Genomic DNA, 26,638 nt, shown 5'->3' on the forward strand with positions numbered 1-26,638 from the left:
GTGCGCGGTACTCTTTTTCGCGGAGAACGGGTGCGCGTTACAATCGGAGCTTTTTTTTTTTTCGGGGGGGGGGGGGGGGTCACGAAAAACGGGTGCGCGTTACAATCGAGGGCGCGTTAGATTCGAGTAAATACGGTAACTGAATGTTGCTCTTAGAGCCGTAGAGCAAATGAATTAGGCATAGCTTCTTCGATACATTTTTTATCTTGCTCTTATTGGCAATGCCATGCTTTGGTTTCGATTGCAAGTCGACCATCCCACTGTGTTTTCTAATTTTAAAGAAAGGGTCAACTTATAATTGTGTAAATACAATAACTACAAAAGCTGTTTTTGATGAAACAGGGGTTAATTTCATTGCCCACTCTGCACTTGTAGTCTTGTTCACCCTTCGGTGCAAACAGATGCTTTTATTTCATTGACAGGTTAGTGGTGGGCATCCTAGATGCGTTTCACTTTGACCTCAGCAAGTCCAAAGGCATCCGCCAGAAGCCAGGGGTAGCCAAACCAGCTGAGGATGCAAGCCAAGCCGAGAAAGGAGCCGCTGAGGAAGATGATGAAAAGGCTGGTGCAGACCCCGAGCTGGAGGAAAATGCCGTAGATGAAAATGAACTTCCTCATGAAAATGGTGCGTGGGCGTGCTGTATCGTTCTAGCATTGCTGGAACAGAAGCTGAGGCTTTTGCTCGTGAAACAGGGGTTCAGGTATCATTCTATCTATTTCAACTTTTTTTTTTTTTCTTCTGAAAGGTGAGGTGGAAGGGGCTTCGGACAATGGCAAAGACACAGCCTTGAGTGAAAAGGTAGCCACGGCCATTCACACGGCCATAGCCACCCGCCTCCTGCCAAAGCTACACAGGGCGTTGAACCAGAAGGTAGGTTCTCGCTGTGACAGTTCTCTTGTGTGTTGGTAGTGTTGTGGAGGTATTGAAATCCTTAGAATGTTTAGGTCAATGTCTTATCCTGTTAGGCCTCAAAGCAAATAGCATATTTGGAAAACTCAAAATATTTTTAAAGTAAGAACGCTGGAAAATGTGCCATAATTAGGAGAAGCAAAGTAATAAGTTATCAAGTACAGTTAATGACTAATTATTTGCATACTTTGCGGATATCGCTAAAACATCTAAAAAGGTTAGTTCAGCTCCAAATTTCCAAGCTGCTGGAAGTTGATAACTTATGCACAATAACCCTTCTGATTGATCATGGTAGCCACGACCACAGACTCAGCCTTTGGTGACTACGGTGCCCAGCACGTCGCCGAAGAGAGCATTTTATGGGGCATGGTCGAGATGCCAAGGTAGCAGACATGCTGGGGTGCGAACTGCGTGCGAACCCGAAGCTCTCCAGCATGGAAGAGCTGATGAAGTGCTGTGACCTTGATCTACTTTCAAGACATGGGCACAGATAGCTGTTTTTCTTAAAGAAATAAATGCCCTATATCTCAGACTTGGTATTTTTTTTGCTCTACTGGGAGAAATCCGTTCACTATGAACCTCGGCTACAACAAACCTGATTCATCCAGCCGTCGGGTTCCTTATGAGTGGGCTCGACTATTACAATGTGGTGAATGTTTGAACCCCTCCAGGTGCGTGTAGATGACGAGCACAGTACAGTGAAGGAGGTTTGTCCGGAGGAGCAGGAGATCCTTCGGATCCCCATAGCGGTGGCCATGGTCAAGCTGCTGCAGGCACTCCCAGATGGCATGTTGCAGCGACACCTGCCGAGGTGAGTGACGATCTGCCTTTTGTTAGGCGGGGGATGAGGATCTTTAAAACTTCTTTGTTTTTCAACATATCTTGCAGAATGCTGATTTCAAATATGCATTTAGATTTAAAATGCCTCATAACGAAGAGAACATGTTTTCAAAAATAACAAATCTATTTCTTACGGGCCATTATGGTAATTTCTCCTTAAAGAAGACCTTTCTTTAGGAACATGCACATATTTCAAAAGGTCCACCGCACATGTTAAAGCCAAGGAAATTGATATAATTTAATTTTCTTGATCATAATTAAATATCAAAGTCAGAAAGAAAAAGTATGTGGCAGTAAGGAGACAAAATTTAGTCTCATTGGTAATATACCACAATTAAGGAGAAAAAAAAGAAAGCGTTGGAATGTGCATTGGGCTTTTTGAAATCTCTGCATGTTCCTAAAAGAGATCTTTTGACTGAGAAACCATTACGGCCTGCATGAAATGACCTAATTAGGATAGTTATTTTGCCGTATCTTCTCTTAGAGTAGAGATATCTGAGGTCTAAATGCATATTTGAAATCAGCATTCTATTCTGCACTTGCATGCTTAATTTCAGCAACATATGTTTAAAAAAATAGTTTTCAAGAGCCTCATACCTTTACCTCCTTAATGCACTGTTGTTAAAGGTTTTTGGTAGGAAATGTTTGGTAGGAAATATGGTGTAAAGTGAATTCAGATTGATAAGGGTACGACATCAAGAGTCGAGCAATTTTGTTGAAAAGAAAAATAGGTTGGTCAATGCAGTAATCGAACTGTGTCCCTTGCGTTGCGGTCGGGGCACGCTACCTCTATGCCACCAAGGAAAGTTGTTGCGTAACTCTCTTAAAGTGAACCTAAACCAGTGCCACCAGCACTGCTTTTTAAAGGCCGTCTGTCCTGCAGCAGCTCTCATTTGTGTGCGTGTGCGGTGTCTCTCCAGCGTCCTTCTGAGGATCTGCGAGTTCCTCAAGTCGCGCTCTCGGGACGTGCGGGAGGCTGCACGGGGCACGCTGGTGAAGGTGATGTCGCTGCTGGGTGCCCCATACCTCAAGTACCTTTTCTCCCAGATGCGGGCTGTCCTCAAGAGGGGATATCAGGTGAGAGAGGATGTTGTGCTGCTCTTTTTTCGTGGACATTGCTTGATTGACATCGCTCTTTGGCTAATAACCCATTCATTCTTATTCGTTTTCAAACTGTGGGCCTGCGAGGTGGTGACCGATTGGCTTGGAAAAGTCAGCATAGGTGATATATATACTTATACTAATTATAAACAGTTGTGAGTTTCCACTGCATGTAAGTTGGGCAAGAATGCACAACCCCCTCCCTCCTTCCCCATTTTAGCGCTGGTAGCAAGATCACTGCTCATGCTTTTCAGGCCTTTGTATTATCGTGATACTGTTTTCGCAACTCGTCCTCCTTCTGTACCCTACTCCGTCCGGTTTTTATTCTGCTGACTACTAGCGCCCTGTATGGCACTGCCCGCAGCTACACCATTGCTGTGCACACTCACAGGGGTGAAACCCGTGCCAAATCATATTGAGAAATTACTATTTAAAATTTGTTTGGTTAGGGCACAATTTTAATGAATGGGCGCCACATAGGTGGTAGAGTTGGTGTTGCAGAAATTCGGTGATCTTTCTGTCCAGGTTCATGTGCTGACTTACACGGTGCACGCCGTTCTTTCATCGATGTCCTCGGCACTTGCTGCTGGAGATTTGGATGCCTGCTTTGACGACATTGTACAGGTCAGTTGCTTGCCATCACTCTTTTTTTATTATTATTAAGCATTAAAAGGAACCCTGCATGTCAAAATGATTCTCGCCCTGCTGCGCTCGACTGGTGAGCGCAGCAAGGATGTGGGATCAAATCCCGGCTACGGCGTTGCTTTTCAATGGAGGTGAAAGACAAGGCGCCCGTGTGCTATGTGATGTCAGGGCATGTTAAGGAACCCCAGGGGGTTGAAACCTCCAGAGCTCTCCACTTAGGCGTCCCTCATAGCCTCAGGTGCTTTGGGACGTTGAACCCTATAAAATTCCTATAAACAAAACCAAAATAATCCTTAATCTTTCTGTTATGCTGTGTCTCATATACAGCGGCCGACAGATTTTTCAGACTGCAATGATTTGGACTTGCACGATATTCTGGAATTTAGTTAGGAACAGCCTTGCACATCGTAGGAACACATACGCACACAGTCTTGATCAAATGTCCTGAAGTCGAAATAATTTTGTCTCAGCTGCAAAATGAAGCTGTCATGGCGCCATTGAAGCAGCCTAAAAGAACCGTGAAATACAATGAGACTGTTTCTTGCTGTGGTAATAAATAATTTTCCAGCATTTGAAATGTCATTTGGCTTTTGATGATGGCGTGACAGCTCTGTTTTGCGGCTGAGGCAAAAATTGTTTGGCTTCAGGACTTTTGATGAAGACTGTACTTATTGGCTCTCTGTCCTGTCGCTTTTGATTGGAGTGCGAGAAGCAGTGAAGTTGATGACTTCCGTGGCCAGTTTTTCGCATGGAGGCGATGGTTTTGAAGATTATAGGTTTTGGGACTGCTCAACTATTCGGACGATCTCCTGGGTCTCGCCAAGTCCAAAACAATTGTTCACTGACTGTAGTTGCTCTCTCAGGTGTGGCACATAGGCCTGTTTTGCCTGCCATTGACTGTTTTGCTGTTCTCTGCTTAGCTTGTACGCTTCCTTGTGTGTTTGATTTATTTCTCCATCTGGTTTGTGCAGTGCCAATTCCTTTTGGGTGAATGACCTCAATTTCTTATAAAACTGTTTCTTTGTTGTTGTTTTTTTGTGGTTGTGGGCTTACGCGATAACGATTTGGTTTGAAAACGTGCCCTGAAGGTGTGCCAGGCAGAGCTGTTCTCGGACACTGCCGAGGAGAAGGAGGTCGCTCAGATAGGCAGCAAGGTCAGGGAAGCCAAGGCCACCAAGAGCTTTGCCATCTACAACATCCTCGCATCGGTGGCGTCCACGGACAGCCTCTCCCAGTTGATCCCCGCCCTTTCCGAGGTAGGTGTGTGAGAGCTCACTCCGCTCAGATGTAGTGTAAACATTTCTAACCTTTCTAACGTTTTTAACATTTCGACTGCTTTGGGCAGAACCTGCGACGGAGTCATTCTCTTTAAGGTCAACTATAGTCCCGATCACTGACAGCCGTTGCTGATTTTGCATCATAAGTAGTTAGTGCTGCTGTTTTTGTGACTATTTAGTTTGCTTTTTGTGGTGTTTATGGCCTTTGATGTTTCTTACGAACATAGGTATGGTTAGCTGCATACCTCAGGAGCGCACTTCTGTGAATGGGAGGATGAGAAATGAAATTTTTTTTTTATATACGATATATTTTTTCTTACCATGTAGGCATATTTGTTGTAACAGCAAAAAACCTTAGATATGTTTTTGTTGCACATAGCAAACTGCTGTCCTTCCCTCTGTGTTAGTTTTGCGAGCAGAAACCCTCTGGTTATTGTTCATAGCACATCAGACATTCTTTGCGGTTGTACCTCCTCGCATTATGACATTCATAATCTACCTCAAAATTGTTCTGTCCTCAAATCTTTGCATTTTTATTGAGCTTGTGTATCGTCTGAATGTGTATTTCACACTGTGGGGCGCATTTTGCTGCTTTTCCGGTGTTCCTTCAGGTTCTCCTGTCGACGACAAGCCACAAGACGGTCAAGAAGTGTGACGACTGCCTGCACAACATTGTCCTAGGCCTTTCCGTCAACAAGGGTGTACCCATAGAAGATCTGCTCATCTATACACACCGGACCATCAGCGAGAACGCTCCAAACCTCGTTGAAAAGTATGTTGCCCCTTGATGCCTCTTGTGTTGCCCAACATTCCGCAGAGGCATGTCCTATCTGCTGACTATGAGTATGGCTGACCATGTCACTAGACTGTTGTAGCGTACATCGCTGTCTGTGCCAGACGCTAACCAAACCTTATGTAACCCCAGTTTCTGCTCGAGCGCTTGTTTGCAAGTTCTAAAACAGGTTATGTTATGCATGCTTGTGTCTAAAGCTGGTAAGTGCTATCCATGGGCCTTATCCATGTGTTCATATGTCCATGTGCCAAGTGTTATACATGAAAAAAGGCAGTTCTTTAATGGCACTTGAATATGACCTGTTGTTTTGCCTTCTGGGGAATTAAGTGCACATTGATGCTTGCTGTTACCATACCGGGGGATTGCTGGCATTTAGGCACCGCTCAGAGACTGCATTTAGTGGGGTCTTCGCTTATTAGCACATTTGGTAGAGGCACTTCTCCGTTTTATTGACCAGTAATATCGCCACGTATGAGTCGACTTCGAGTATAAGCCAACCCCTCCACCTGCATCTCTCACTGGGCAAAAAAGAAAAAAAAGCTCCCACACACAAAAAAAATTCTCGATGCTTCCGCTGCCCTTTGCTAGCCTAAAGCGTAAAGTGTGTGTGTGTGTAGTGCATTTCTTGATGCTTAGTTTTCTTCTGCCTGACATATGTCGCGCGTGGCTCAAAGCAACAGAGGCTGTCACAAGGGCAGCATGGGGCAGAGTTGATTAAATGGCATACCTTCTTGCCGGGGTGGCAGGATTTGTCACTGAGAAAGTGAGACAAGTGCCAGGAGGTGAGAGAGATTCAAAAATGTCCACAGCAACCAATCGGCATTCCCAGTGGCATTACTTGTAACTTTGCCCTTTTGTGAAAAGTTAAGCTTACTTGGTTGGTGACTGCCGAAGGGACTTCGATTTTCTTTTTCGCATAAGCTTGCACCGAAACCAAGCTGCTGTACTCTTAACAGGGTCCTAAAGTGTGTTCTTATTTTAGGGAGTTTTAGCTATTGGGAGCCTTTTTAATACCTTTTATGTTGACAGGGCCAAAGTGTCAGGTTGAGTATACAATCGATCTCGGATATATCGAATTATTGCTTATATCGAACCGTCGAAGAATCCCATTGAAAAACCTATACAGAAGTATAGCACTTTTGAACATATTTCTTGAACTCGTGTGAAGGAAACCCTTGCAAATGGCACTCTTGCAATTACTTTTCAAGCGCTATCCTCGGGCACCTACTGGTTACTTTAGTCTTGCAAAGACGCCATAAAAATGCATGATGGTGAGGAATGTGACACGTGATTGAGTGTGGCCTTAGGTCGTACGGTGCCATTTTTCATGCAGCATTGCTGCCATGCAGAGAAGCTGACTTAGCTGAGTGAAGGCTACTAGCAGTTCCACCCATAGCTTGCTTCGCTTGCCTTATGGCCGAAGGTTTGAAAACCAGCTGTGCCTTGATTTTAACGAAATGTTAGTTGTGCCTACAGTGCACGGGGAACGCAATTAGGTCTCTTATTCTAGGAAGATGCTAGTTAAACAGCGCCACCTGCGGATCAGGCTTGGTGTAGTGACATCCAGCAAATGGCGCACTCACGGGCGGCACACTGTCGCAGAATGCTCATTTCTAGCATTGGTACACCTTAATTTTGTTTCTGGGCTAAAAGTAACTTTATTCATTGGTGTGTTTTATATATCAAATTATCACTGAATGTAACTGCTTTATGATTCCATTCGAGTTGAATATTTTGGGATCAACTGTATCGCAAATTTAAATTAAGCAAAGAGGCCCCTGTGTTGCACAAAATTCACCTCTAAATGTCGCCACCGTGCAGAAATTTGATGATGCGTACTGGTGGCTTAGCTGGTAAAATAAGTCACAGGTGTTTTGCAGGAGTGACACAAAAGTCTCTCCGAGCAGACACTGGTGACTCAACGCTTTGGCCTTAGACATTGCGATGAGCTCAAAACACAACTCGGTGGTGTAGGCCCCGAGAACCCATGCCAGAACCCAAGCTCCTGGAGGAGAAGACGGACGTGTACCTGGTGCCGCAAGAACCATCCCGCAGCGGACTGCCGGTGCGCACCAACAAGCGGGCCAATGCTCATGTCCTGGTTGAGTACGGTCTCAAGGTGAGCATCACCTCGAAACATAGCGCAGCAAATTTTGTTGTACCAACACTAACCCTGCCAAAAGCAGGGCATTATTAGGATATCAAGGGTGCCGTATTTAGTAAGTCTGTTGACAATTAGTGTGTGAGGTGTCCGGCGGTTACGAGAGTAGCGAGGCAGTGGTTTGGGGTCGAGGCTAGGTGTGCGCGGGGAGAGAGGAAGATAACATCGGGACAACGGATAAAGCGTGTGTGATTTGTGGTGCGGTGCGTAGCTTGAACTGAGTCAGTATTTATTATGGATATATTTTCCGTTTGAAGCAATAAGCCTAGTTTTAACCCTAGAACCTGACAAGTGGGTGGGATGTGGCACAACTTGTGAGCACTGCGCTGGTGATTGCTCAGTTCCTGTACATTCATTGTCCGCTTTCCTTTTTGTGTGTGTGTGTACCCTTTTAGTGCAGTGTAGAGGGGGTGGACAAGCCGTACGCACCTAATTATAAAGGCAGCCACATTCGTTGAGGCAGGAAAGCATGTTGAGTAAGTTGGTTCCTATGGAATGCAACAAACAGAAGTGTGATCTAAACGCAACTATAAAAAGTTCTAGGACCTTGTCAAATACCCTATTTACTGTCGCCGACCGTTTTTTGGACCTGGCGGGACCGAGAAATGGTTTGAATAATAGAACAGTCTGAAAAATCTGTCAACCTGAAGAAAAAATCACTTTTCTGCGAAAAATGAACACGAACTTCGCCGCTCCCCATGTTTCGTTTATATGCCGATAACAGGGAGCTATAGCATAGCGCGATCAGCTACTGTGATCGGCTTGTGCGGCGCCCATGCGCACGCGCTCGCATGATTCAATACAGTGGGCACGGCCGCCAGTGCGCGCACGCTGGCTGGTGGATACGTGGCTGTAATGCGCGCCGCCGGGAAGCAGGCAACTCGCTCAAGGCGGTCACCGCATGCACGGTGCCTCGCAGAAGCAGATCATGCTAAGCTGTAACCTCTATAACCCTCCAGTTATAATATCTCGGTCAATCATGGTTTTGTCATGTCCATTACCAGTCTGCAACGCAGTCGATCGTGCCGCGAACGAATGCGCGCGCCGCAGGAAGAAATAACATTTATTTTCCATGGTTAACGACAGTAGCGAAGACTGTGAGATGGAGCACGCGGGAAAAAAACAAGCGGAACGAAAGCCCCCGTGAATCATGAATGCACCAGACGTGCACAGAAGCTGAACATCACAACTGTAGAGCTTCGTCAACCTTGTTTTGAGAATTAAGAAAAAATGGGGGAAAAAAAGGAGGCCAGTTTCTTTGCCCCCTCCCAGTATTCCTTTCTTCCTTTTGCGCGTGAGAGGGCATCACCGGTGCATAGTGTATTTGGGCCCAATTTCCCTCTGATCACATCACAAAAACTGTCACAAACCCGTCAGTCGGCTCCCATTCCTATCAGTTGACAGGTCCGCCAGTCAAAATTGACCAATAAGAACACAGCTAGCTGATCGGTTTGAGATAAGTTTGTGACAGGTCTTGTGATGTGATCGGAGCGTAGGTAATTGGGCTCTTGGTCGTGTTCTTGGGAAGACATCGCCGCGCCAACTGTCACGATTCCTTTCAGCTTCTGCACTCCCTCCTGAAAAGAGAGCGAATGGTGGCGACCGACCAGAAGCACCTGGAAATGCTGGACCCGTTTGTGAGCCTCTTGACCGGTTTCCTGGACTCCACATACGTCAAGGTGAGGCATTGTGTCACTCTCTGTAGTTGCGTCTCGTCAAGAGTATTAGGGACGGCAATATTTTGGGTGTGGATCATATATAAATATTAAAAAGTTATGGGTGCAAAGCAAATTCAAATATGTATTAAAATCTGAGTGCTAATCTGATTGAATATTTTTCATATATGGACAGATTAAATTACTAACGAAATCTTTTGCGAAACATGGTGAGAAGAAAGACAAACTTATTTTCAATTATAGCAGTTTTGATTGTGAAGTGAATAACAACACTTGACAGGCAATAAATAAGTAAGCTAGAAGTACGTAGTAACAACAACAATAAACATTATTTTTAAAGCGAAACGTCTTTTTTGCGACATTTTGGATGACAGTTGCACTGTGAGTGAAAAGAAAAAGGAATTGTAATATCAGTTTAATTTAATGCTGCCATGGAAAGTGGAGTTTACTGAATCTGTCATGAAGCATTTACCAAGGGGGTACTATCTCCAGTGGTTTACATATCCCCCCCTTAGTTTTTGAAAGCATCCCCTTGATTTGCGACATTCTTTCTTTTTTCCCGAAATTTTGAATATTGTTTGCTCACCCTCTACATAGAGTGCATTTCTACATTGAAACTCTTGAACATCAGAACACTCCTCGGGCCAAAGTCATCCACATCAGTTCTACAATGAAGGTGTAAATGTTGCCTTGTCCATGGCCTGGAGTGCATTTCTTAAGACATTCGAACTGGTTACGTGTAGGCGAGCCAAACAGGATGTATGTAAAAGTGTTGCTGCAACCCGTGTCTATAAATTTTTGGGCCAAGAAAATGTAACGTGTGATTTGCACTGCTAATATATGGAGTGAAACCACTACTAATCCTTGTCCCTGTGGGCGGCTGCAGGTACTGACGGTAACTCTGCGCTGCTTCGGCCAGCTGCTGCGGCTGCCCCTGCCCTCGCTATCCCGGCACGTGCGCAAGCTTGGCAAGGCCCTCTTCGTGCTGCTGCACAAGTACGCCGGTGCCGGCATGAAGCAGGGTCAGAACTTTGAGCTGCTGGTCCTCTCCTTCAAGGTGGGTAGTGCTCGAAATACCCGCTGGTGCCACACTGGCTTGCCCCGTGACTGCAGGCCAAAGGGTGCTTGTATGAGCACTGGAAGCTGGTGAACATGTCATGCGAGCACCAACAAAGCGTAGAGATGTGGTTTGGCTGACATTCTAACTATTCTGTGTGTACACACTAAATGTAAGCTATCCAATCTGGAACTTGGCACATAATAAGGACTTGCCGTAACCGCCATTCGTGGGATTCGCTCGGTGGCCTTCGGTGTCTGGATGTCAGAGAAACTAATGTGTGTTATGTTGCATAGACTTTGAGCTGCTGTGGTGTGGCCTCACGCAGGATGAACAAGCTTCCTTCGGGAGATTAATAATAGAGCATGAACAGGTTTCCTGCTTTGGTGACACATTATAGCGGTGATGGTGATTAGTTTGGCATGTGGCAGCGTGTGGTGACGTCTTTATATAACGATCACAGGTACCACAAGTCCAAATTGCTGCCAGAAGTGTAACCAGGTGGCTTTGGGCAGCGTGGTTCTTCTCTCTGATCAGTGTGGGTCCCTTTCGTGTCGTTCTGCAGGTGATGACTGTGCTGGTGCGGGACCTGCCCATGTACCAGCTGAGCAACAAGCAGCTGCTGGTTCTGCTCACCTACATTGAGCAGGATGTGTACGACCACTCGAGGCAGAGTGTAGCCTTTGCCCTGCTCAAGGTGGGTGCTCTGTAGTCTGGCAAGAACTGTTTCGTGCATTCCTTCTGGGAGACTCAGCGAGGAGAAAGCATCTCGTGTTTTGTCTGCTTACTGTGAGACATTTGCACTGCTTCGTATCTTTTTATGTGTAGTCATGATATAAAGGGATCTGCTAAATTGCACGGATTTTGTGACAGACTTGGAGGGACTACACTTTTTTTTTTTGCTTGCTTGTGCACTGTTTAATTACCTCGTGAAGCGGGAATATTTGTTATTTCACCTTTCCTCTTTGCTTGCCTTTGTTATTTTTAATTTTTTTCTTTTGATAGGTTATCTGTATGACACCTTTGCTCATTTAAAGTGAATGGTCCAAAAATGCGTGCAGGCGATCCTCCAGCGAAGGATTCAGGCGGAAGAAGTCCACGGCCTGATGGAGAAAGTGGCAACCATGAGCATCGAGAACGAACATTCTCACATCCGCAGCCAGTGTCGGGAGGCCTACCTACAGTATGTGCTAGACTACCCGATGCAGCGGCGGATGAAAAAGGCAGTGGGCTTCTTCACGGCTCAGCTGGACTATGTCACCGAGGAGGGACGCCTCTCGGCCCTGGAAATGCTGCATGCCTATTCAGCCAAGTTCCCACTGGTGGGCTGCCTTACACTTGGATCTACGTTGCTTCTCTTTCTGCTACCACTGTATTTTTTCCTAGTTTTTTTTTTTTTAACTGACGTTTTTTTGTTTTTGAGCTAAAAACTTCAAAATGATACAACTCAATTTCTGTGGAATGGAGGATGGTATTTCTTAGTTTGATGATCATGGTGCCATATATGTGAAGGAAAACTGATACCATGTATTTTGGCAAGTTTCTTGAAAGATTTTCTGCATGAATTTTATGCCACATATTGAGAGAGACGGCATTATCTCGTCATGCTTTGTAAAAATTAACAGCATCTGATTGGCGGTGGTGCACAAAAGTATATGTGTTTCCTGAAATTTTTATTATTGTGACTTTAAGAAGAAAAATCCTTTGACCAAGGCCCTCTGCCCCACCTCGCCAATAAGGGAGCGGGGAAGCTGTGAAGTTCGTTTATTTTTAAAACATTTATGAGATAGCTTTCAAAATGCAAATCACTTGAAAACCTTCCAAAAACATTTTTAAACTGCAATTCACGTGATTCTGGTGCCTTTGCTTTCAGTGTTTGTGAAAGCGGAGTTTGTTAGTAATGACTGGGAGCTCAGCTCTTTAAGGAATGAACCAGTGTTGAAGGGCACAGTAGTGCTCTTTGGGAAGTTCGTTGGGAAATTGGGCTCACCGTGAGCGCTCAGCTGGGTCGCAGCCGATTTTTTATGTTTTGACATTTGTTGCGAGCATTGTGCATTTGGTAATAAAGTGTTGTTTTTTTCCTCGCAGAAAACTTTGTCCCACTATGCGGGCACCTTGTTTGTGCCCATAGCAGCACGTCTGGTGAATGACACATCTCCAAATGTACGCCGGGTTGCAGCAGCTGGAATCCGTAGTCTTCTGGAAAAGGTATGTGGTTTTGTTCTGTCGACCCTGCGGCAGCATGCGTCAAGTTGGATTGTCCTAAAACTCCCACCCTAGTTTAGACACACAGAACCAAGGTTCAGGTCAATAGCAATAACGTTAATGTAATGTAGTTGTGAGGAGAGTGAAGGCACAGTAACTCTCACTCTAAGTGGGCATCTGGAACGTGCTATGAGGAAAAGGATGATAGAGGCAGTGGAAATGGGTAGGAAGGAAGGGGTAATCGTAGGGCAGCGCTCCGGATTAATTTTGCACTTGTTTCAGTTTGTTTCAGCAAGTTTAGTGCATGTTTTCAGGAGACAAAACTTGGCTCCCATGGAGTGTTATATCAGGATAAGTTATCGTGTAGCATTGGTGAAACATGCATTACTTAAAGAGGGTTAATTGAAACCCTCGTGTGTCATTTTCTCGCATTGTGCAGTCATTTCTTGTAGAGCTCAGCATTTGCAGCGCTCTTGTTATTTTCCTCCTTTTTTTCTGTTTTTTCTTCAGTTGGACGAAGCCACCAGAAACTCCCTTCTCTCGGTTGTCCTAACGTGGTGCGAGCAACAGAAGGTGAACACCTCTTGGTCATTTGCACTTGTGTGACCATAATTGGGTCCTATTTGGAGTGATATTGTAGAGTCCTTTGCCCTGTAGTGGGGTGTGATAAGACTGCTGACGACTATGACAAAAGCGACGCCCATCATTGAAATCATTGTAAAGTCACAGTTTCTCTCTCCCTGGCTTGAGGGTTCCCCAATTTTATTTCTTAAGAAGAGCGGATTCCACGAGCTTTAGAGTAGTAGTAGCGGTACTCCTCTTAGTCATCTCAGCGCTAGCTGTATGGATTTGGTATGTGCGGTTAGCAGAACATTTGCAAAGCCTGATAGGAACATGCACTGCTGACATATTGTCACGATGTTGGTGCGAAAGTGCGACGACGTCGTGGCTGCCGGTAGTCATGGCTGATGGGGAAAACTCAGGTGGTAGGCCTCGTTGCCTGCGGCTGGTGCGGTGAACAGGCGTTTCCTCGAATATATGACCAGCACTCCTGCTTAGTGGAGGGGTATGGGACATCAGACCTCACCTCCACTAGATTTGTCACGATGTTGGTGACTGGGGCTAGCTTAACTAAGCCGGTACAGGCGAAATTCCACAGTCCGAATTCTAGGTATCTCCTGCAAGTGCAGAGCCGATTCACTTCGTCTTTCGCTCCGAGCGCCCCCTGGCAATATTATGGACGTTGCCTCTTGCTAAAACTGGGGTTGTTTTTTCTCGTACCAGTTGTAGAACTCTGCTTTGAAGCCTGTGACTTGCTTAGGAGCTGGCCTGCTAGCTCTTGGTGATTTAGGGCAGAGCATCTTTGTTGAACTGCACAAGTGGTGTGGCAGAGTGGCGTCACCAGTTTCTATGCATAGGACCTCCTCCCTCCGCCACAGCCACGGTAGGTCAGTGGTAAGGACGCTTGACTGCTGAGTCGGAAGATCCGGGTTTGATCCCAGTATTGTTCGCCGCATTTCGATGGAGGCGGAACAATAGGGGCGTATATAATATGTAGCATCACTAAACTGTTAGAACCCCAGGTGGTTGAAATTGTCCGGAGCCCTCCACTACAGTGTCCCTCGTAGCCAGAGTTGCTCTGGGATGCTAAACCCTATAAACCATAAACCAAGCACGGGGCTCTGTGAGGAGTTCCCCAGCTGGTATGATCAAAGAGCCCTATCTAAAAAGCTGTGTTTTGTGATGCTGCTGTTGAAATGAGAACTGGCACAGACAAAAAAAAAAAAATCAGTTGGAACACTAGAGGAAAGATATTGACCAGTGAAGCTGCAATGTTATGCTAAAGTGCTGTACATTTAAGCATGGATATAATGAAATTGAAGTTTTTTTTACACATGCAACTCGTGTGTGGTGGCTTGACAAGACAATGCTGAACACAAACTAAATAACAAAAAGGATGTAGTATGGATGAAATTTCCTGGCAAACATGGAGTTAGTGCCTGTTGTTCAAAGTCATAGTGTAGCTACCTGCGGAGTGGGAGAAGAAGGGGGGTGAGGGGAGTCTCATGTGCCCCTATCGCTTGGTCTGCCTAGCTGCTGTTCCTTTAGGAAATGCACTTGTCCTCGCGTCGTGTCTGTTGTGCTCTCTAATGTCCCCATTCGCGCTGCTGTAGCCGGAATCGCGTGAGCAGCCAAGTGGCGCTGATGGGTGCTCAATGCTCGTCCTGAGCTTCGTTTGCTTCGTCCTGTTTTGTTGCTCTGGATTTGAGCATCAACTTCTGTAAGTGCCATTCAGTGTGACACTGTGAAAGCAAAAGCTGGGGAGACTGCTGCGGATGTGACACGGGCATCATTGGAGCACAGTGCGTCATGTCAACTGCGGCCACTCATTTATATCATCGGTATTCCTATCATGGCGGATCACGTCCTGTCACCATGAAACTTTTACATGGTGTGGGCCAGAAAACAGGTAATGCAGCACTACCTATGAAGGTCAGTAAAGCAAGTTAGTTGCATCTAGGTCCGCTGCTACAGAACATTCGTCACTCGGAGTTCACAAGTGCCTGCCTTTCAGTTAGATGGTATTGGAAAATTGAGTAACACAGTAATATAGAGTATGTAATGGGGCGTTTATTGACGCTCAGATGGCGAGACATCAGCGACGTGTTCTTGCACGACACAGCGTATAGTAGGGGCCAAAGATGGAGCCAGTTCAGGAACGAGGCGGCCCGAGTCTTGAAAATGGGGAAGGAGTGAGATTTGACGTGCGACCTCTTCACGAATAAAATCTTTGATCTGTTGATTCAGCGGGCTCCCTTCAGAAGTTGGCGAACCACCTAGGGCTAATGCGGCTACGCCTTCGTCGCACACACCGGAGCGGCGCCTAGAAGCGCGCCGCTTGCGGAGCTCGTCGTAGCTCTGGCAAAGCTTCACGAGTTCACTAACGCTGGTGGGATCTTTCGCTACCAGCATCTGGAAGGCGTCCTCAGAAATGCCCTCGAGGATGTAGCGGATTTTGTTCGCTTCCGGCATGGCCGGGTCGACTCGTTTGCAGAGATCAACGATGTCTTCTATGTAGCTGGTAAAGGTCTCATCAGCGCGCTGAACACGATCGTGTAAACGTTGTTCGGCACGAAGCTTACGCACTGCCGGGCGGCCGAACACTTCCGCGAAATTCTTTTTAAATGTCGACCAAGATGACAGGTCAGCCTCATGGTTGCGAAACCAGAGGTTCGCCACGTCCGTCAGATAGAATATGATGTTACTGAGCTTATATGAGTCATCCCACTTGTTGTAGCTGCTTACTCTTTCATACGATGACAGCCAGTCGTCGACATCTTGGTCGGCCGTGCCACTGAAGAGGCAAGGGTTTGCTGGCGCACGACGCCAGAACACATGATCGTGGGTGGAACGGCCGGCAGCGTCGAAGTGGACTCGTCTTGCATGGCGGTCGTAGAGGGTAGTGTACGGCTTCGCAGTTCCAGTTTGAATGGGATCATACCCCGCACCTCCACCAATTGTAATGGGGCGTTTATTGACGCTCAGATGGAGAGCTGTGAGGAGAGGACCTTGCAACGGCGAGCCCAGCGTACTTCTTCTTTGTCTTCGTCGCACAACGCACTGGTGCATGTCGATGGCTGAAGTGCTGACTATCACAGTACAAGTAATTCATCACACGGAGGTTCGTTGCATCCTGGTTTGTCTGTATTTTCTCCTCCCGTGCAGTTTGCGACCCGACGGCTGGCAGCGCAGGTATTGGGCCTCTTTGCGGATGTGGAGAAGGAGCGCTTTGAGCGCCACCTGCCCGACCTGCTGCCTGTCCTGGTCGCGGAAATGCACCCCGACAAGTTCGAGGAGGTATACTTGCTTGATGACATTTCTGGGAGAAAATGGAAGGGGGTAGAATGCCATTGCTGACCGTACTTTCTGGGCGAAGGATTGTCTGAGTGTGTTTGCACTATGCCTGTGGCTTCAATGCTGTCTTCTGTTAAGTGCTTTTTTGCATTATGTCTTTTGTTCTTCTGTACCTGTTTTCCTTTTGGACCGCACACAACTGAAATGAAAAATGCGCTGTAACCAATAAACTTTTTTTTTTGCCAAATTTGAGGTAAAATATGGTTATATAACAGCGCTGGTATGATGTAGTTAAGTGGTGTGCAATTTCTTGCTACAGCTTCTTTTTTTTTTTTTTTTTTTTTTGCATGTTGTAAAGTGAGCATCGTGGTTTACATTATCACAATAGGGGAGGCATGTATTTTTTCTCTATCATCTCTGTGAAGGGTTCTGCCTCTGCCTGTGTTTCAGCTTACGATGGAAGACATTGAGCGCACCAAGGACCACATCATCTACCTGTACCTGGTCTCCCTCTCCAAGGTGGCCATGGCGTGCAATCTGGTGCGAGCCCCTGCAATGCAAGAGAGCTTTGGAATGCTCTGCGGTGAGCATTTGAGCATGAGTGTTGGTTACTAATGAGGTAGCCATTTGCTGAATGACAGTGCAACTGTTAGTTAGTTTCTGTTTTTTTCTGGCTGTGTTGACATTTCCTCATGTTGGCCAGCACCAACCGCCTACTAATTTACACCTTAAGCAACACCATTCAAGACAGGGACGGGCACCTGAGAGCTGCGCTCTAATATTTGAAGTGACTAAGCTCTGTCTTTAAGGGTACGATGTTACAGCATTAATATCTCCTACTTGCTGACTCTCCTTATGTATCGTAGTTTGCGTGCATGCACATTGCTACTCGCCTAATTGCTAATGCCTTAATTTATTCCTCTAATAGCTCACACATACTCACTCTTTAGAGTACAGTCATATGTGAAAGGCCAGCCGACAGATGTAATGGCCCACTTAACGCATTTACTGACTAAGCACATGTGCATACGACATGGAGTGTTGAAATGAAACGCAATTCTCTCACTATGGCGGCTTCCCCACAGTGCACACGTGCTAAGGGTAAAAGCATTCAAAAACAAACTGGGGCTATTTGCAAGCAAACCATTTCTTCTTATTGCAATCCAAAGTTAAAGGTTTCGTGAATTGTGGATAGCTGGCCTGTCTACCAAATTCACTTTGTGAATTTTTTTCAGAGTTGAAATTTTGTTTTTAAACTAAGCTCGGATAAGTTCTGCCAGGTGCACTTTCATTATTATTTTTCTCGTTAGGGTAGAAATGTCAACTGGATGTGTGCTCTTGGTTTCTCGTGGACACTCCCTAACTGTGCTATGAGCAGGCCTCATTCAGATGCAGCACGAGGAGGAGGAGCGTAGCTGGGATGCTTTTGGATGAGGCAAGGGGGTGAAGCATATAAGAACTACAGCTGTGCACTTACCTACCAGTGGGTTGCGTCCAGGGAGCGTGGCATGAAGAGCAAGAACGCTGCGACAGTCAGCTTCCTGTGTGGTGGCTTCCCCACAGGGCGTATTGCAAAGGTAGTGAAGCATCCGAAACCATCACGGAAGAGGTCCTGGTGTTTCCTGCCATTGTCACTGGCAGATGTGATGTGTTGCTAGCACAAAGGTATTTTTGGGAGCGCTAGGAAGGGAGCTTGGTCATCGCTTGCTTTAACAAATGCTAATCAACATTTTTATGGAGTGTCAGTTGAAAAGTATGCTTCACTGACCATCTGCACTTTAAAAGAATATATCAATGAGGTTTCACTGAACCTATATATTTAGATTTTTTTTCTCGTTTGTAAGAGCTCCATATTTTCAGTGATAGCTGCCCCTTGTCATCAGAACAGGTAATCCATCAACATAGATCAATTTCTGTTTGTCTTCAGTGACCCTTGAAGAGCTTGAGATGTTGAAGGGATGTATTCTCATCTGCGCCGTGCCAAATCCTGGATCTTGCAGTTTGTTTGTAATGCAGCGCTTTGAAATTGTCCTTGGTTCATTCCTGTTAACGGTCTTCTTTCGCTTATGTGGGGGTCTGTGCAGGCTATGCAGAGACGTACCTACTCCACCCGCACGCATGGGTAAGGCTGGCAGCCTCACAGTTTTATGGGGCCGTGTTTGCCGCCTACAAGCCGGAAGAAGTGGCGGCGGCATGTGCGCCCAGTACGGAAAAGCCATCCCAGGAGTACTTGTTGACTGAATCACCTTCAAAGGTATGCTGCACTCTGTTCTTGTAGTCTGTACCGAGTTGGTTGTCGAGTATTTCCATTTTGATTGCTGGCGTGTGTGTGATATGCATTTGATGCCACTCTGCTGTTACTCAAAGTGAACGGAATTGTCGAAATTTTTATCTTTATTTATTCATTGTATGTTGAAAGGCACAGCTTAATATTCCGCTATAGTTACCTATAGCTGGAGCAGTGGTCAAAAAACTACCATTTGCGCCAAACTACGCTAGATGAAAAGATAGTGCTGCAAAGTCTGAGTTGTTGCTCATTTTTGCACCACGCCTAAGCCAACAAGCTCATTGAAAAATTTGAGGTAAGCTAAACTCAAGCCTGTGCTTTAGCTGTTAGCTGCACTGTGAACACTTTTTCATAGAAGGAAGGGGTATGGAGATATCTGAAACTTCGAATGGTTTCGGAACAGAAACTGTTGTTTAAGTTGTACCTTGGGTTTCATTCGAAGTTTCGAGCAAATATCTGAAAATCGGGTGTTTTTGCACCCTAGAATTTGCACTAAAAAAATTGTGGAATTTCTAAACAGTGCTCACTAGATTAACGAGGGTCTAGTTAACGTGGTTTCACCATAGTTAATCTCGGACACATTAAACTTGAAGGGGATCACGAAATGGTTTTGGTTGATCAATTATTCAACATGTAAAACATGGCAACAGATACGTTTATCTGTAGCCCAAATAAGTGAGCACCGTTCACGCACGCTAGCAGTGCGTTTCCTGTGCCCGTGTGCTGGCCTGCCAGCACTTAGCATTGAAGCCGCAGGGGGGGGGGGAGCTACAACCAGTCTTGAGAGTTTTATTTTCGTGACCAGTGTACTGTAAACGTAATAACATAACAGTTAAAACTACGGAACATTTTATTCGATTTCCACATTGCCTTCAGCGGTAAAGCAGGCCTGCCGCATGCCTTCTCTTTTCTAGGCCGGCTTCACCGCATGACCAATGGTACATTAACCCTTTGAGGGTCGAATTGTTTTGAAAAATACTTTCCCAGATGGTCAAGTTACTTTATTGCGGATTTTGAAAGTTCAATATGAGTAAAGTCAAGGAAAAATTGTAGAAAAATATTAGGAACCGTATTTTGGGGTCAACCTTTCTCCACACTGCAAACTCAAGAACCTCAGGAAACCCAGTAAACAAGGAGAGCAGGAATACCTCGTGAGCATCGATGATAAACAAGCTCACAACAGCCCCAATAAAGATGGAAATCGGTTTCTGTGGCCCCTGCATGGGATTGGCCATAAATATAAAAACCAAGTTGGCGCCTCCGTTGTGATCATGATAGGGGGACCGAGACCATGCAAGGGCAGTTCCGCAGACCGCGGCTAGGAATCAGTTCTGTTTATCCCCTACATGGAAACGCCAAAGATAGAAATCAAGTTTCGCGCCTCTGTGGCGAAACCGAAACCGCGACCGTGATAGGGTGGCGCCGTTGCCGCAGACTAGGCCACACGCTGTTTATCTTCGCAAGAAGGCAGCGCAATAAATTTACAGCGCTTCTTGTAAGTCCTAGGAGGTGGCAGCACCTCCTAGTAAGCATGCATCGTCATTAGGGCGTGAAATCTGTACCGGTACGGTACGGCAAAAACCTTGCGGGACTGAAAACCGCCGCTGTACATTTACGGCAAAAACCCTCAATGGGTTAAACATCGTCTTCCCAACATGGCAGCAGTGCTCTGTTGAAAATACTTGCGCCAGACCAAAGGCCACTGCACATCCCAAGTTCTTTTCATGTGGGTTTAGTGCTGGTACTTCCTGCTGGTACACAAGGCTGCACCGCCAACCAGGCTCTGTGAGATGTGTGAACGTGGTTGGGAGGGTCCCTTTGGGAGAAGCGCTGATTGCAGAGGCATGGCGTGCAGTTCAGTATATCTAATGTTCTGCTGAATGGACCTTCATTATTCCGCTGAATGGACCTTTAATAAATCCGAACTCCACTGCTATATACTTTTGCATGGGATTTGCGAGGGGGATAGCCTGACGACAGTGCTCTGTCCTTTGTGCGACAGGTTCGAAGCCTGACTGAAAAGTTCTGCAACCAGCTTCAGCCGGATGACGTCCTTCCAGAAATAGCCGAGCAGGTATAGCAGTTTTTCCTACTTCTTTTTTCTCGGCAGGTTCTTTTAGCTTCGACACAGCAAAAGAGGCATGGCTACTGAACAAAAGTGCTGGTACTTCAGCTTTCACAGTGACAAGTTCGAAAATGAAGCGAGGAATTAAATATTTTGCGTTGATGGGAACTAGTGCATCTGCTGTTTTTGTCCCTGCGACACTGGCTCAAAACAGGGTATGTCACACAGCTAGGCCAGTTGGTTAAGGACGATGATGTCTAGTTCCGATTTTCTGCTCAAAAATAAGTAAAGACAAGACGGTGAACAAAGACGAGGCTCATGTCTCTGGGCTTTGTCCTTTCTTTATTCTTTATTTTTTTTTTTTTTGCTCATATCTATTACTGCATTCCTGGGTTGTTTGGAAGATTTCGGCGAACACAGATAACAAAAAAACAAAACATGAATGCATCTTGACAACTGCAGCAGAGATATAACATTCAGCCTTGCCTGAATGTTCAATTGAGCATGTCGTAGTTGAACTCTTCAGTTGACGAGAGGTCTACGGGGATTGGACGTTGCCCGAGGTCACTCGGCTTATACAGCAACCAAAGAGACCATGCCATATGCGCTGATGTTGCTGATGCTCCTGCATTCATTTTAGCGTCCGTCCTGTTCTTATGTGTTCCTCCTTCATCTAATGTCCCTTGTGTGTTAAAGAAGCGCTAGAAAAGATGAGTTCAGATGAGTTCTGATGCTCCTGTTCTGCAGGGTATTCGAAACCTGGTGTTTCTGACAAAGGTCTCGGTGCGTGTCTCCCGTGAGGGCAATGACACTGTTTATCCCGTGGACTGGATTCTCAAGAAGGTGTCAAGGGAGGCGCATTCAGAAGTTGTGTATGATCCCCGATGCACTGTTAAGGTTTGTTGGACTTGATGCCCTTTCAACTAATTAGAAGTTACTGTGGTGTAGTAGTATTGCCATGTATAAGTCGATTGTTTCAGTATTACAGAATGACCATCTGAAGTTGATAGGTGGGGTTGACCTATACGTTGAGCAGACACACTGGCAGGTTGTAAGAATAGCTTTGGGTGAGTTGCATAGTATGCGTCCCGTGCTAATGCCCAGTCCTACCATGATTTGCGAGATCTGAATATGAAAAAAACCTTATTAATTCAAATGCAAGTTGTTTCCGCCAGCAAAAGTTGTTTGATTTATGTTAGAATAGTAGATTACTTATAGCGTGTAGCAATTGTGCTGAAGCACTTCCTTAGAGTGAATGTTGTGATTTGGTCTACAAACTTTTCTTACTCATCATGGATTGTGCAGCGCTTTCTCACTTCATTGCGCTTCATTTCAGCTAAGCATTGGCACACGGTCTTTTGATATCAAACAAGCCAAACTGGCTTTGTCTAGTTGCTTGGTATGCAGGTCATTTTGGTACCATATGTCAGTGAACGAACTGACATTGCTTGATCTGGTTTCACGTTTTGATATTTGTGACACAATGTTTGACAGTGTAACACATCTTGATGCGCAGACCTGCACAGTATTTATAAAGATATGCGTTGATTTTGTGGCTTTTCATGGTGAATGCAGTAAAACCTCAATACAGTCGAGCCTCACTATAACGAACACGTATATTGCGAATTATCAGATAAAACAAACTAAAGTCAAGCTTTGGTTGGTCTATGGTTTATTTCAATGGGAGTTCTTTCTGTATAACCAAACAAATATTTCAAAATTTGACTCTAGATTGGTTATAACGAAGCAGTTGTTTGGCATTAAAATGGCAAAAATGCATAAAGAAGTCGGAAAAAGCATCACAAAACGCAATTTTCAATCGAATCGCCCTCCACAAAAGTATGTTTCAATCGCTCGCGCGTTCACATGCCGCGTCACTTAGCGGCAGCAACAAACCCCTCGGAGTCACGAGCACGAAGATTCTTTCCTTGTCTCGGACTGTGGAGAGAAGGTCTAGGGGTGGCTGAGAGGATAGAGGGAAGCCCGCGGCAGCCTTGCTGCAGGAGACTGAGAAGGCAGTGGGGGGTAGTCAATGTGCCCTCTCCTCACCATCTTCCCTAATAGCGCTCGTAAACTCGCGTGATAATTGATCGCTACCATTATAATGGGACAGGGGATTCGTGTGTGTCCCCACAACTGGGAGCTGTGAGGTCAGGGTGCTACGCATCACCATCACTTTGTGGTGCCGCTTTGCGACTCCGAGAGGTCATCGCTTCATTATTGGTTTGTGGCAAAATTGGGGTCGGGCATTCTGGCGTAGCACCTAAAATCCAATTAACAGAACTGGTGCTGGCTGCCGCTTTGAATTATTTGGGATTTAGACTTAACAGAGTTCGAATTGCCGAGGTTTTGCTGCTTTTATGCTGACGCTCTTTCTCAATGCTTCGGAATGTTGTTGCAATGCAGCGTTCCAATGTGTTCAAGTTCCTGGCCGCTGTTTCCCTGGACTTGACCAGGCCCGAGCTGCACTCCCACCTGGAACTCATCATCGTGCCCATCTGCCGAGAACTCGAGGATCAGTCACCCAGTCAGAGTAAGCGTCTGTGGTGCTTTTTTCATCTGTTGGTTTAGTGACATGGAGTTTGGTCTGTTTCAAGAATGACAACGGACACGTAGAGTGTATTGCAACACTAAGTGATGTTGCCGGCAAAAAAATAAAATAAATAAAAGCATAAAAGCAAAATGATGGGCTAGCTAATGAGCACTACATGAAAAGAAGTGCAGCGGTGGCTCTACAGTGCCGAGGGCTGTGTGAGCGCAGCTTCTGAGATACAGTGATGCACTTTCATGTGAGCTGGCATCGTCTGGGGAACGCAGCATGAAGAGCAAAAGACATGGCAACAGTCAGTCATTGTGATGGCTTCTCCACAGCGCAACGGTGTAAAGGAGTGAACCATCTGGAAACAACGAGGAAGCAATCACGGCTCGCCGTTGCCATCTGCGGACCAAATGTGTTTTGGCATTCCTTCCGCACTAACGACAAAGCAAAGCGGAGTGAATTTTACAAGCACTTAGAAAGGAACTATTCATACCTTATGACAAGAAATTCTGATCGACATTTTATAAAGATGAAGGTGTTAATAAATGCCGCTGTACTTTAATTTAATAGCTAATCATTAAAATTGGGTGGTTAGGACACATTCTTTTCCAGGTAGGTACCATTTTTATTCTACACTTTTTTTTTTATGTATCTACGAGATATGAAATGGCAATATGAAGAGTACCATACAAAGCACCCTACTGCATTAAGCTTCGCTGCTTAGCATCATACAGTGGTAGTGGATGCTTTTATCACATCACATCAAGGCATGCTTTTATCACATTGTTGCCAATCAATCATTATTGTTATTATTATTATTCCTGGACCACCTACATGTGAAATTTCACCAAGGTTTCTGGGCATTTCTTTTCCTGTTTTGTCCGACTGTCCTAGAATGCTGGCAGCAAGAAAGCAGTTGTTTGGTGAATCAGGGCATTATTGCGAAAATCCTGACAAAGTGAAATTGTTGCCTGCACTGTAGCGTCAGTTGTCTCCCGAGAGGTTTCTTGCGACTTTTTTAATAGGATTTCAGTGGACTTGGGAAACTTGCAAAACAACTCTCTGCATTGAGTGTGGCATTAGGAGCATTACTGAGACAAGAGTGAGTAGCGGAGGTGGATGGAAGGTGTTGAAACATCGCGCAGTGTCAACCGAACAACAGTTCATTGATTGCAGCGCTGCATGCTCTGCAGAGCACATTATTAACTTTGATATTATTTCTAGTGTAAGGAGCTTACATCTTTTTGTTCTGGGGTGACCCGATGTGTAAGCAGAAGGAAGGTTAACATCAGAGCATCATGGATGTCTTTAAGAAAGATAAATCAATTAGGAAACATTTTAAAAGATATTTTCTAAAGATAAAATTCAAAGGATAAATCCTTTTAATGTTTGAATTTTCGTATAGTCAGTTTTAGACCACAAATTGAACTGATAAGACAAATTGCGTACATTTTCTGGAATCATAGAAATAAGGTTATGACCATTTCTATTTTTTATTTGCTGTACTTAATGGCTACGTTTTATGCAAAAATGGCATGCATGTCGCTCATTTCTGTCACTTTCTGTGACAACAGATGAGGAGATGAAACAGCTGGCAAACGAAGTGACGGGTGTTGTGAAGAAGGCCGCTGGTGTGGAGGCCTTTGGCGCTGCCTTGGTGTCCTTGCAAGGAAAGCTGGCTGGCAAGAAGATGAAGCGGAAGAGGGACAAGGCCCTCGAGGTGAGTTCACGGAGCAGAGCACTGGAGAACTTGCTGCAAGAGCTTTAACTGGGTTATGAAGTCTCTGTTATTGTGCTTACTGGTTTCTAATGCAAACATTTCTTTTACTATGTTACAAAAGTTAAGCCTCAAAGCTGTATTCCTATTTCAGTCTCATACACTGAATTGAAACCACACTAACATAGCACCAGCTCTTACTGCCGTCACAAGATGGCAAATCTAGAGCATCAACTCGAGAAGAGCTTGTGGATTCAGGGATATTATTGAATTTTTTAGGAGGTTACGAAATTTGTGAAACATTTAGGAGGTTTGAATGTTAGAAGTGTGGTGTGTATCAAATAGCAAGTACTATTCACAAACTATTTGAAGTTTCGAATATTTGTGCTCTCTTACTGTTCAGTTTGATTTTGTGTGGTTAAAAGTGTCGACAGTATGCGTAACTGAACACGACATTTCCTACAGATGGTGAGAAATCCTGAGGCAGGGGCACGGAAGAAAATCAAGCAGCAGCAAAGAAAGAAGGAAGCACTGAAACGAAAGAAGACTATTCAGTTTGGCAAGAAGGTCAAGAAGCGGAAAATCAGCTAGTCCTTTAGGTGTCCTAGGATTTTCTTCTCTGGCGCAGCTCGTCGGAAGCAGCCACCTGTGAAATAAATGTAATGTACATAGGCTAACTTGACTGCTTGTTGCATGTAACACATTGTCCGACTGTATTTCAGGAGCATTATTGGTTACTTGCATATCGGCATTCCACAGCTTTCCATAACCGTCATGTCATTTACATCAACAATTGTACAGCGATAGCCACAGCTGATCTTATCACAAGCATTATCATGTGATGGTCCTTTTAAGCCTTTATTACAAAAAAAAAAAAAAAAGAAAGTTCTTTTTAGCAAAGCCCAAGTGCGAGCTGAACTGTCTTATACTGAACTGTCTGAATATCCCTTTGAAAAACCCATGCAAAAGTATAGCAGTGTTTGTGTTTTCCGAACTCCCGTTAACAGAACATTCGGTATATTGAATTCTGTGCCATGCTCCTGCAGTGGATGCCTCTCCTAATAGCGCATCCATGATACTGTAAAAAAGTCCTTGCATATAACCGCACGCTTATCTGAAAAGAAAAAAAAGAAAAAAGAAAGAGCACTAGAAAGATACAACTGCACACTCTGTAACCATACGTTTTTAGACCATTTATTCAAACGACCACCATGTCACTGGTTATCGGATTCTCAATCGTCGCTCCTCTCACTGCCATCATCTGAGGCGTCATCGCCACTCTCAAGGACTTAGTCGTCCTCGAAACCATCCAAGCTGTTACTGATGGCACATTTTTTGAAGCTCTTGCACACCCAGTTAGCCATTATCGTTTTCCACCCGAGAGAGCAAATAGCTATGCTTCTTCCGAAGTCCGATGACATATTGTTGAAAGCTCAACAATTTTTCCTCTGAAGCATAAGGAAGCCACTGGCACATTGTGTAGTTCGCTGTCGCATTGAAAACCCATGTT

General features: G+C 45.2%; 1 protein-coding gene across 1 annotated transcript in view; it reads left to right on the forward strand.

The window, feature by feature from the left end:
* Positions 1–25,805, forward strand: part of LOC146173017 (small subunit processome component 20 homolog) — an 81,220-nt gene extending 55,415 nt beyond the window's left edge. The window contains exons 39-60 of the mRNA XM_084585590.1: positions 423–625; positions 747–871; positions 1,582–1,721; positions 2,671–2,827; positions 3,377–3,475; positions 4,585–4,752; positions 5,385–5,545; positions 7,541–7,685; positions 9,290–9,406; positions 10,290–10,460; positions 11,026–11,157; positions 11,522–11,782; positions 12,549–12,668; positions 13,176–13,238; positions 16,392–16,523; positions 16,971–17,103; positions 18,605–18,774; positions 20,810–20,881; positions 21,620–21,769; positions 23,279–23,405; positions 24,986–25,131; positions 25,594–25,805. Coding sequence (XP_084441716.1) covers positions 423–625; positions 747–871; positions 1,582–1,721; positions 2,671–2,827; positions 3,377–3,475; positions 4,585–4,752; positions 5,385–5,545; positions 7,541–7,685; positions 9,290–9,406; positions 10,290–10,460; positions 11,026–11,157; positions 11,522–11,782; positions 12,549–12,668; positions 13,176–13,238; positions 16,392–16,523; positions 16,971–17,103; positions 18,605–18,774; positions 20,810–20,881; positions 21,620–21,769; positions 23,279–23,405; positions 24,986–25,131; positions 25,594–25,719 — 3,118 coding nt within the window. The 3' untranslated portion in view covers positions 25,720–25,805. The remainder of the gene's footprint in view (positions 1–422; positions 626–746; positions 872–1,581; positions 1,722–2,670; positions 2,828–3,376; positions 3,476–4,584; positions 4,753–5,384; positions 5,546–7,540; positions 7,686–9,289; positions 9,407–10,289; positions 10,461–11,025; positions 11,158–11,521; positions 11,783–12,548; positions 12,669–13,175; positions 13,239–16,391; positions 16,524–16,970; positions 17,104–18,604; positions 18,775–20,809; positions 20,882–21,619; positions 21,770–23,278; positions 23,406–24,985; positions 25,132–25,593) is intronic.
* Positions 25,806–26,638: the final 833 nt, after the last annotated feature.

Source organism: Amblyomma maculatum, chromosome 11 (assembly GCF_055883805.1).
Source record: "Amblyomma maculatum isolate TAMU_Amacu chromosome 11, ASM5588380v1, whole genome shotgun sequence".
In the NCBI taxonomy this organism is placed as follows: domain Eukaryota; kingdom Metazoa; phylum Arthropoda; class Arachnida; order Ixodida; family Ixodidae; genus Amblyomma; species Amblyomma maculatum.